We start from the raw sequence: 12,197 nt of genomic DNA on the forward strand, positions 1-12,197 counted from the left end.
TTTGCGAATACCATCACTTATTACACTGTGCTTGGGAAAAAAGCATTATAACACTGTTGCTATTACTGATTTTCAGCATTACCCTTTTCCCTGTATTGGTATGATTAAAGATATATTAGCAAGAAGAGAACTGAACCTCAACACAAGAGAAGCAAACTTCAACATGCAGTCTTCAAAATAAGGAATGAAAAGTATGCAAGATCAGAGTCTATCAGCTGTACAGAACATTTTAAAAAACGAAAAAATACTAGTGCACGCTAGAAGACAAGGTTTAATAAGTGATAAAAATGTACAAAAATATTCAAATCAGAAAGGTTTTAGAATCTGTACCACAGTAGTCAATACTCCTCATTGTATAGGGCAGACAGAACTTATCAAATCAAGGCTGGTCAGAGGCTATTTAGTACAAAGAAAAAAGAACAGAATGAAAGAGACCAAGTTTTTAACATCAGGTCAACATTTCTCTCAAAAGAAAAGTATTACGTCAACATTGATTTTCTAGACAAGAGTATTGCAACTGCTTCTCAAAATTTGGTGGTACATTCTGAGGAAAGTCCTTAAGGCAACGTATTGCAATAAATTTACAGTCTGATTCTGCAATTTTCTGTTTAACATTAGATGAATGCTGAAATAATGCCCTCTGCCAATTTGTAATAAAAATGGTTGCTATATTATTACATCAGCACATTTTAGTGCTTTTTATAAACAAGGGCCTATCAGGATTTCCATCGATCATCTATTCACAGTTTTAAAACATGACACCTAAAAGTTTGCTTCAGGATGAAATTTGATATTCCAACCTAAAGACAAAAATTCAATACAAATCTCCAAAAACATCCGTTTGGCCAGCAAGGTAGTAATCAAAACCTCAGCACTGAGTTTTGGATCACTTTAAATCAAGAAAAATATTTCCCTCTCTTGTGTCTTTCCTTCCATTTGCAAAAAACCCAGAAAGAAACCTAGATAAAAAACCGCAAGAAAATTAGACCATTGTTCCAAAAAGAATGATGTGCACCTCTCCTATTGCCCCTCCACTGACTTATTTGACGATGTTTGGGTCTTTCCAGTAAGCACTGTGTATTTCGAATGTGAGCGGCCTGAAATACTTTAGCGTTTGTCTAAGCCACTAAAGAAAAGGCTCCAAAACCAAAATGATCTTCCACTTGTCCTATTCTGCACGTCTTAATGTGCTCTCTGAAGAATGTCAAGGTGCAGGGGTATATACAGGCTGCCAAGCTTTATCAGAAACAGAACTCAGCTTGGATTCTGAATGTTTACTGTTTTCACCAATTTGTGCCAGGCACATGATGACAGTGTTTGAAGGTATTTAGTTACACGGTAGAGCTGAAAAGCCATTGTTATATCAATGGAACTCAGAACACTGGAACCCATTTCCTGAAATTAGTCATCTATATTTTTTATTAAATCACATTGTAAACATATTTGGTATAAATATTTCTTATTGATCTTCATCCAGTTGCTCCAAGAGGGTCCTCCTTTGTTTTTCTAGTTCACCTTCACTTAATTCACTACCAGAGGTATCCCAATTACCCTGCAAAAGTATAATGAAAAATTTACACACTTATTTAGATAGTAATATTTGGTCATAACAGATATTGTTTAGTATTTATTAAGAGCTACAGAAAATTTCATACTTCAAACTGATAGAAGTTTTCAAGCATGAAAATCAGGATTTTCAGGTTTTACTATTTATACCACAACATAAACTTTTACAAAATTGAACACAACTTGCCATCCAAGTGTTGGCAACCTTATAATGCAGCCAATGGCCCTGACTGTCTCCAAAGACTTTCTTTTAAGTGCGCCACTGGAGTTTTTTTGTTTTGAATGTTAGAAACACCACCATATTTTTAGTGCCTGAATAATCATTCCCATCCCAGTCCACATGACAACCTGCACTGAAACATTGCTTAGTTTACAAAAAGGGTTTGCTGTGCAGCACATGGTTTTTCCATTTGAGAAAGAGAAGTGTCCAGCCTATGGTTAAAGGGGGAATGCTGTCTTGCTAACACTAAACTTAGTTCTGAAAGCATTCTGCTCTAACAATGCCTATTTAGTAGGTCACGACAGTCAGAGATAAGACACATCTCACTGCACAGAATCTTGTATTTTTTAAGAAGTATTACATATGTCTGCACAAGCCACACATAGACTTGCAAAGCTGTAAATGCAAGAAGACAACACTCTCCCTCACCCACATCATAAAATAAATAAAACCAAGTAAACTTACAGAATCTTTACCAGGACGCTTTTTGGAAGGTGATTTATGCTTAGATTCAGATCTTTGCCTACTTCTTTCCTTTTCATTCTCTCTTTCTTTTTTATCTTTTTCTCGATCAACATCTGACTCTGGAGAATCCTGTATAAAATAAAACAAAAGTCTAAAGCAAGGCTGGACATATGGTAGGGAGCAATATGCTGACGAAACAATAGCCAATTTCCAGCAGATCATCTAGCATCTGCTGGTTACCAGGATTCTGAATAAAGGAGCGGAGATAGTATAAGGAACTGAAAAAGTACATGGACAATCTAGTACAGAAACCCCAAACCAAAAGATACTTACTGACTTATGCCTCCTCTTTTTGCTCTTCTTTTTGTGTTTCTTTGACTTCTTGTAGCTTCTTTCTATTAATGCATTACAGAAATAAAACACAGATTAAAACTTATAAAATAATAACCACTCTTCTAGACAGATTAGTGCTCTACTCAGACTAGTGAACAATTCAATGTATTATTATCCCCACAATACAGCTGAGGAGCTGGAGCTGAGAGGAGTGGCTTACCCAAAGCCATCTACTGAACTTGTGGCAGTAGTGGGATTTGAACCAGCAGGGTGCTGATTCCAACCCAACCACTTAACCACTATGTTAATCTAATTTTAGTTAGATTAAAAAACTTACCAGATTCTGCACTGGAAGACCGTTCAGAAACTGACCGTGACTCTGAGCGCTGCCTCTTTTTCTTTGAATGGCTATCATCATCCTCTGATTCTGAACCCTTTAATCAGAATATTTAATGTTTAGCATCACTATTAAAATCCACTTGGGATAACAAATTGATTTAATATGACACTTTATTAAGGACCTTACCGAACGAGAGCGAGACCTCTTTCTGTGATGCTTCTTAGATTTTTTAGAATGCTTCTTGTTCTTTGAATGGTGATGCTGGCATTCATGCTGTAGCAATAGAAAGATAAATTTTTTATTCCTTTATTGTATCAGAACCCGAAATCTTTGTTAAACACATTTGTAACGTTTCTAAATCCTATCATTCTGAAGGCATCCTGTAACACAGTTTTGTATTTTAAAATTCCGTTTCATGCCTTTGTCTTCACAAAGTCCCATTTGCGAGTATTTCTCAACCGCTTGATGCTTCGATAGCAAATGAGACTTTGTAAATGCTGAATACCCCTCATGAGAAAAGACATTTGAGAAGTATAAATTACAACCGCTTCAGTGATGTGTTAGCTGAAATCTTCACAGTAATCATTCCTGACGGGAGTTAATATTCTATCAGCGGTTAGGGAGTTTAATAAAAACGTAATCTAATGAAAGATGTGAAATAGTCCATTAAAATTAATTACAGTCCACACTCTGAGATAAGACACTAATATCCTAATAAAGATATTCTTCAGCACTCGGTAACACTGACATTCATCCTAGTTAAATGGGGCACAGTGGAAGTTTTTATACAATATTTTATTAAGAAAATAACTTGGCTGTCTTTCAGCCTAATTTTCCAATGCTGGATAACTTTCAGCTTGCTCAATTCCCATGCTATTAATAAGGGGAGAAATTCTGGACAATGTAAGAACATAAACATATAAATTCCTTCATAGACTTTATCGAGCAGATCAGTAGTTGCCTTTTAGAAAAAGAATAAAAGATGCCACGTTACAGTATGACTAATGAGAAGAAACAAAGTTACCTCTAGTAAATAAATGAAATCTTTAAATATTCTTTTTCTTTCTGATTCTAGAGTGATGTCTTCAAATGCTGGTTCTTTCACAAATCGTTCTCGAATCTACATATAAGAAGAACTCTGCATATAGGTTACTAAGATACAAAACATTTCCCATTAAAATGTATTTCATTTTAAGTATGAAGATTTTTACAGCATTAAGCAATACATTGCACCCAGCAAATCAGATTTAATGCATGGTAAAACTACCAGAAAATCTGATCTATGTACACAGTATCTGATGCTGCACATTAAACATACATAATCAGCATTTCATAAAGAGATGGTTCACATCCTTACTTTTAATATTGTGGTTCTAATAGTTTACACTTGCCTTTTCATATACATGTTTCCTTGTATACGCTAAGTGCTAGAAGATTCCTGAAATAGTCTTCTAGAATTCTGCTGGGAAGACCATCAGCCCATGACTGTTTCCCTGAATTAATCAATTCAACTTTTTTGTTGGGCCTTGAGTTATTTTTTCATTCCATTTACAAAGGATCTGTTTGATCCCATTAATTGTCCGGGGATCTGCTGTGTGATCAATATGCATTTTTCCTTAACAGCTAAGCCAAGTGGTGAATAATGCCTGGAAAAGGTAATGGGGACGGATGAGGGCTAATAAACTGAAGCTCAACCCAGACAAGACTGAAGTGCTGTTGGTCAATTGAGAAGCTACTCGGGGACTGCCAAGTCAGCTTGTACATGAGGAGTTTGCACTCCATCTGAAGGAGCAGGTCCGGAGCTTGGAGTATTACTGAATCCCGTCCTACAGTTAGAAGCTCAAGATTCCTCCACAGCACATAGCTGTTTTTAATCAAATCCACCTGGTTCATCAACTACAATGATTCCTTGAAAAGCATAAGCTGGCCACAGTGATCCATGCTTCCTTGTTAGATTACTGTCATGTGCTCTATGTAGTGGTGCCTTTGAAAACAGTCCAGAAACTTCGACTGGTCCAAAATACAGCAGCAACGCTATTGGCAGGGGTTGATTTACATATCACTCCTGTGCTGAAAGATCTGCACTGGTACTCATCTGTTTTCAGGCATAATTCAAAGTGCTGGTTCTTACCTAAACAGCTTGGGACTAGGGTATCAGAAAGACTATCTCCTCCCATATTATATGGCCTGCCCTCTGTGTCTCTGCCTTCAGAGGTGAGACGAGTGGAGACTACCAACAGGGCATTTTCTGTGGAACCTTGCCTCTGGAACACCTTCCCCCTTGAGGCTCAACTGGCACCTATTTTAAAGTGCCAGGCCAAAACCCAGGCTTTTAATTAGATGCTTTATCTAACCAGCTTTTTAATGGTCTGCTTCTGTTTTATGGATAGTTTTTATGCTCTTCATGTCTACTGGCTTGCTTTTAATATTGTGACACAGTTTAATTATAAACTGCCTCAAGCAGGACTTTGAAGAGGAGGCATAAAAATATCCTAAATAAAGAAGGCGATATTCTGTTTGGAAGTGAGGTACATTTATGCCAGTATTTTCCTATAAATTAAGGCACTGCATGTGTATTTAGGAAAGCCACTTTCCCCCACAACTTTCAAATCAGGTATATTAGTAATAAAACATAGGCACTTTATGGAAGAAGGGATGAACAGTTTTTGAAACGCAAACGAGTGTCCTAGAAACTCCTGCTTAAGACTTACATCTTCCCACACCGCATCCATTTCAATGGGGGGAGTGGCTTGTTTTAGCATGCTCTTAAAAGCAGACTCTTTCCGTTTCATTTTGCGAGCTTCTTCTTTCTCTCTCTCACGCTCACGGGCTTCTGCCTTTTCCAACAGCTACATGAACAGAAATCCAAATGACCATTTAATGAAATACATAATGCACAAAGCAAGCAAACAAAACCAAAACACCCCACAGTTTCATTGTGCAAATGAAACTGTTCAGATCACTACATCCTTTGTATTTCACATACTGCGCATACGCTTTCCCCATTAATCTAATGCTAAGTCAAACCTAAAGGTCACACAATGTAATAAATCAAGATTTCAAGTTCCCAAGATCAGGCAAAATGTTCAGTATTTTTAAAAATTTAGAATGTAATCAGAAGAGTTCTGAGGAGTTTGAAAAGTTGCTCACTTGCTCACTACCATTAAGGTCATCCTAACACCTCAAAGTTACACTATGGGATTTTTTAAAATTTTTTAACTGATTCAAAGCATTTTCCCATTATCAATTTCTACTCTTGAATCTGACATCAGTAATAGTATCAATAGCATGATGAAGACTTGTAAATGTTCCACTCTAAATTAGAACAAACACAATGCAGATTTTTTTAATGCACTTGCTATCAATGGGTCAACTTTTAAGTGACCTTCCTGTGGGATCTTTCACTCATTAAATGTTTTAAAGCTACACTGTTGCATGAGAGCTGCTATAGCACTGCATGACCTCTTGCGGAAGTGTTTGCAGAAATAATACTAGCATTCATTTGGCATCTGAACAAATTTTTTGGGCTGCACCCCAGCATTCTTAGTATATATTGAAGAAAATGTAAACCTTACACTATTGAAAGCCAGTTTAATATTTCCAGCATCTAATGTGGTAGCTCTTTTAGTTGAACTGATGACTGTGACAAAGTCTTCAAAAGTGGTATTCACTTCAACTACAAATCCTTTATCCTGCAAAACACCAATTGTCATGAAACTAAGAGACATACAATTGTCTTGGTAGCATTAATTCAGGTTTCAGCACTACACATGAAATCCCAGTTGCTGACCCACAATATATTTAGTTGTTCCAAATTAGAAATACTTCCCCTCCAATTAAATTACCACATTTTTTCTCACCTTTAAGATGTCTTTTATTATCTTCTTCTCATCATGGTAGCGTGCTTTCAAATCTTCGACATAAAACTTGAAAAGATCAAGTGCTGTTGAGCCTAACAAAAGCAACTGTATTAGTTTAATCAAAAATGACACTTAATAGTACGCTAACTGCCCCCAACCACAATTTACCGGACATGTACACACACTGCATGTTATTTTCAACAGATTAAAAAAAGAAAATGCATTTACCAGGCTGACCAAGCATGTTCGTAAATCTGATATCAGAACTTATTGTAGGATACAACTCCATCCAAGACGACATTGAATGCAACTGGCCGTGTTCATGTAGCTCATCCAGAAATATCTGGGGAGGAGGGGCACAGTTGAAAATGGGAAGTTTAATAATCATGTATTCAATAAACTATCATTTAAAATGAAGTGTATCAGAGCTATCCTTTCTACAGTCTCACAACAGCAGGAGGTAATGCCCCAATTTCAATGGAGAAGCAGCTGCTACTCTGATAGTGCATTTGCTATAGCTTCTACTTCCACAAGACAAAATAAAGCACCAGTGGGTGGGAAAACCCCTGATGTTCTGTACACATCACTTGGTATACCAAGAGCCTTGGATCTAGAATGGTAAGGTTCAGCTTTTAGCTGTGATTATTTTAGGGAAACAATTGATAGAGAGGTAACAAGTTTTGTGGATAAAAAGACTTGGGACATTTTGAAACCCTTAAGATTGCTTAAATGCATGGTTTATATGTACAAAAAAATGGAGCAGAATCTGAAAAAAAAACCCTGCTTCTTCATTCTTTACCCAGTGAATATGTCCCAGAAGAGGAACAGTAGAAAAGAAACCATGTTCAAGTGAATAAAGTCATGCTTTGCACAAACATATAGTACTAGGAAATGTGGTTTTATGGAACCTTAAGGGTTTAAATTACTGTTTACACTCATTATTTGCAAACTGCAAGGTTTTTTATAACAATTGTTTCTGAAGATAACAATTTGTCCCCAACCTGGAAAGATTCTCTATTTTTACGTTGCCGTCGCCTTTCCCTGAGTAAGCTCTTCTGTTTTTCTTCCTCCTCTTCCTTTTCTAAAGCCCTTATGTGCTCTTCAAAGCAAATCAATGCATCCTCTTTATCCATATCTAGAAAAAAAAGCAAACACATTGTTTTAGAAAATTCTAATAGAAAACTTAATACACTGTTTTATCAAGATTTTAAAAAGAAAAACTTGTTTCATAACTCAATGAAGGTTTACAGAAAAAGTCTGCCTCCAGACCTGCTTAAAGCAAACTACTGCTTCAAAAGCAAAGAACTAAAATAATGCACACCAATATTTACTGGAAAATCTTGGTAAGTTTTAAGACTGCTGCCTTGTTAATGGGGTACTATAGCAAGCACCCTTTTTGAAAAAAATACATAAACGCAAAAAACAATTCAGGCCTGAGTTCTGAAGGGTCTGAAGTTCAAGAAGAGGTTAGATCAGGGGGATTTCTGATTTTTATTTCTTGAATAGCTGATGCCCATATCAGAATACTATGAGCTGCATGTACACCCCTCCTCAAGTTTCTTTGGTTTGTAAAGCTAGTTACGTAGTTCTTTTGTTCCTGCTCCAAAGGCTGAAAAACCTAGCATAGTATTATACATGCTGGTAATGGCTCTGACAATTCAAAATGAGGAACACACAAACTAGAGTCTGCAAGTCCTGGTAAACATGTTTTACTGAGGGGAACAGAAAATATAATAGAGATGTGAAAGGCTAGGGGGGCACAATAGGGACATTTTGGGGAGCACTGAAAAAAAATTATGTGTCCCCCCCCCTTTTAGAATTAGTTAAGTGTAAGGCAGTATTTTTTTCAAAATGGGTCCATGAATATTGTGACTGTATTTGTTTATGATATAATGTGGTTTCTACTTTTTCCTGCCTCAGATTGGAAAAAACTAAGATATACATACCAAGTATGCTAAGGCAGCACAGGGTGAAGCAGTCTGCAACTGTCTCTGCAGTACTGGACATACTTGCAATTTTCCTTACAATTTTTTCTTATCCATCTATACTTTCATATTCCTTTATACCAAATAGCACATTTTTATATGCATTTTATGTTGTTAAAACTGTTAAAGAAGTTTAGGTTTTATTGGGAAAGTATTTCATATTTTTCAATTCTTGCTCAATTTCCCCCCTTCTTTTCTGGATACATTTCCAAGTACTTTGTTGGACATATATTAGAGCCGAAGAGTCCAATATCAAATTTATCCTAAGCAGCAAGCATGAGAATACATTAAATGATCTTTTGATTTTGAGCAATTATCCTGCAAATCTCTTCACAAATCTCTGAAGTAAGAATGCTCTAAAATTGTGGGAGGGGATGAAAACATCTTCCCGGCTGTTCTCGCGACATAGATTGGTTCACTGATGGCTTAGTTAAGAAGGTGCTCTAGGATACTCTTTGACATTGCAAAGACAGAACAGAGGCATTTTTCAGTCTGAATGGTCTGGGCTGTGCTAGGTCACAGCACAGTTTAAGGAGACAGTAGTTTCATATTCAATGTTATATGCTTGTGGTTATGACAGCTGAAATAGCAGTGTAATATTTCCAAAATCAACAGATTACAAATAGCCTCAGTGATTTAAGACAGCAAGCCTAAGCAGGCCTACTCAGGATTCTACTTGGGTCTCTTCAGTGGAGCTTACTCTCAGGAAAGCCTGTTTATGATTGCACTACTAATTGCTGTTGCACCTTAGTCAGCACCAAGTCTCAATTTCCAAATTTTTACAAGAATGTATCTCGGATATTATCCTTACTCTGAAGTTCCTCGTCCTCTGCAAATGTAGGATTGTCCATCAGATACTGCTGAGCTTCTGACCACGTAGTACAGTAAGTAACGTTAGCCATGTTGTCCAGGATGTTTTTTAATGCTTCCCAGTTCCGCTTCCTTAACTGCTTGGCTTGCTCCTGAAAAAGTAAGCCAGACCAATTTTAAATAGCATTCATTTAACTGAAACACCTGGTATCAAATCTTATCTTATTATTAAGAAATTGCTACAAGTCCAACAATCCACATGTTTTTGGACTAAGTGAAGTTCACCACCTCTTATGAGGAAAGGTGACACAATGAAAATGCTGCATGGACAGACTGCTGGCAGAATTCAGTCTAGACTCAAAAGCCTTTTTCCCAAAAAGGTCTAACCTTTATTTATATCACCCTGACTTTTTTTTATTCTACATCTATCTTAAACTGTTCCACAATACTGTATGCTATTAACAAGATGTAACGGGCCAAATTTTCCTATCCAGTAGTTTCAGAAAATACATAAGGATTCCATAAAATTCATGCTAAATTTAGCTAGTTAATTTAAGGCTAGTTATAAAACACTAGCCACGAGACTCTCAGTCAAAACAAAGGGAGTGATAGCTGTAGTCAAAATTTTTTAAAAAGCTAGGTAGATTTATAAAGTTACAATGAAGAAAAGTCTACAGACTTAAAGAATACAGATTAAACAAGACAGAATAAAAGCAGCTAGAAGGAATTCGACACTGGAAGGAAAAATAATTACTTTTTCTTTTTTTGACAGAAAGAACAGGACATCTTCATAGATTTCAAGACGATCACGTTCGGATATTGCATTCCAGACCTCCATTTCTCCAAACATTTGTTCAGCTTTTCTGTATAGAGAAACAAAGAAAAAATTGTGGCCTCCTGTGTCAATATATTCACTTTGATTGTTCCTGCTCTTCCCCATTAGTAACCCCATTCCTTGAAAAAAAAAACTGAGACAAGCTGATCAAATATTTATAATTTATTTGGATCATGCAATGCTACATAAATTGTGTTTCAATACTGCAAAATTATTCTCTTTTGGAAAAATCAAACAGAATGCATATGCTGTCATGACAATTTTTTAGAAACAGAACTCTATCTGCAGAATCCTAGGTCCTATCATTTAACAGCAGTTCCACTGACATTCATTTCAGACTACTTTGAAAGCATATTTTTATGCTGCCTTTACATCCAACATAGGGCCCCCAAGGCAGAAACATTTTAAAATCAGCTTTAAAACTCTTAAGTATAATGATTACAATGACAATTTTGGGTTGTCACCTGTCTTGCTTCAGATGATGGGGCACCTGAAGCAGGGCCCCGAAGTTGACCGAAGTAGTCAAGTAAGGTTCATATGAGGAAACAGAAAAAGACACGGCTATTGCCTTATATGTGTTGTGTCAGCAGGGACAACCTAGCATATCTAACCAAAGGCAAAGGGAAGGCATGGAAACATGCTAAAAACAAGAGTGTACAAATCCACTCTAAATGTAAGAAAGTTCATAATTCACTTCCCCACTAACCTTTTCCAACCTAAGAATTTTAAATCTGTGATTTAAATCCACCCAACAAACACTGCATATCAGATCCATCTTACTTGTATCTGGTTGTGGAAGTCATCTTTTCATGGTTTTCAAGAAAACGCTGGAAAGATTCTTTGGCTTCTTTGTATTTTAATCTTGCTTCTTCTTTTTCTTCTTTCTCTGTCTGGACTTTGTAGGCATTAAATGCTTGTTTTTTCTCACTTAGCTTTGCCAAAGCGCTACACATGAAGAAAAAAACGAATGTAATTCTCAGAGAGAGAAAGAGAGAGAGAGAGAGAGAGAGAGAGAGAGAGAGAGAGAGAGAGAGAGAGAGAGAGAGAGAGAGAGAGAGAGTGTTATATATAAATTGTATATACAACAGCCATTAGTTTTCAAAGAATCATTTTAATCCTAAACAGAGGACAAGATTTTTAAAAAGCATTTAGAGTGACTGCTTTTCTACAAGATGAAATTCACTATTAAAGCTGATGAGCCAACTTTACCACTGATATAAAGAGCAGAGCATTAATTTATGTAAACTGCTGCTTTGGTTAAAAAGAATTTAAAATAGACTGTACCTGTATCTTGGATCATTTATGATCATTTTCATAGCTTGCTCCCAAGAGGCATTGGATGGTACACGCTGTGAAGATATTAATTGAATAATGTAATTTCTGGAATTGTTACTTTTTGTATCTGTGATAGTATCTTTAGGAAACATATTGAACATGCATGTTGTATGTGTGACACCACAGTCAGTTTTATTGGTATCTAAAGAATATCTGACTAAAGAACTGTCACAGTCATTTCCTATTTCTCACTATAAAAACCAAACTAGCAAACATGGTATGCAAGACAATTTCTACAACTGTGCTTTTCATACCATTTCTAACAAAGTAATGCCATATCGCTTCTGTTCAGTGTTCCACCCCACTTTTTAAATAAAAGGGTGGCCAGATCAGGAAACAATAACAGTCCTACAGTGTTTCTGTAACAACACAAGGCCACTTAGTAAAGCAATGTCACAAAGACATTTTTTTTGACAAAGAACAAGAATTCATGACACACAGACTGTCA

The 12,197-nt window shown here is 36.4% G+C and overlaps 1 protein-coding gene across 3 annotated transcripts in view; it reads right to left on the minus strand.

The window, feature by feature from the left end:
• Positions 1–253: 253 nt before the first annotated feature.
• PRPF40A (pre-mRNA processing factor 40 homolog A) overlaps positions 254–12,197 on the minus strand; it is a 35,565-nt gene continuing 23,621 nt past the window's right edge. For all 3 annotated transcript variants that reach the window (XM_054970241.1, XM_054970242.1, XM_054970243.1), the window contains exons 12-26: positions 11,699–11,763; positions 11,195–11,359; positions 10,334–10,442; positions 9,581–9,731; positions 7,786–7,919; positions 7,013–7,127; positions 6,785–6,876; positions 6,500–6,616; positions 5,636–5,773; positions 3,949–4,044; positions 3,111–3,197; positions 2,922–3,018; positions 2,585–2,646; positions 2,252–2,380; positions 254–1,552 (exon numbers count right to left, since the gene is read on the minus strand). In XM_054970241.1, coding sequence (XP_054826216.1) covers positions 1,460–1,552; positions 2,252–2,380; positions 2,585–2,646; positions 2,922–3,018; positions 3,111–3,197; positions 3,949–4,044; positions 5,636–5,773; positions 6,500–6,616; positions 6,785–6,876; positions 7,013–7,127; positions 7,786–7,919; positions 9,581–9,731; positions 10,334–10,442; positions 11,195–11,359; positions 11,699–11,763 — 1,650 coding nt within the window. In that variant the 3' untranslated portion in view covers positions 254–1,459. The remainder of the gene's footprint in view (positions 1,553–2,251; positions 2,381–2,584; positions 2,647–2,921; positions 3,019–3,110; positions 3,198–3,948; positions 4,045–5,635; positions 5,774–6,499; positions 6,617–6,784; positions 6,877–7,012; positions 7,128–7,785; positions 7,920–9,580; positions 9,732–10,333; positions 10,443–11,194; positions 11,360–11,698; positions 11,764–12,197) is intronic.

This window comes from Eublepharis macularius, chromosome 2 (genome assembly GCF_028583425.1).
Source record: "Eublepharis macularius isolate TG4126 chromosome 2, MPM_Emac_v1.0, whole genome shotgun sequence".
Classification (NCBI taxonomy): Eukaryota; Metazoa; Chordata; class Lepidosauria; order Squamata; family Eublepharidae; genus Eublepharis; species Eublepharis macularius.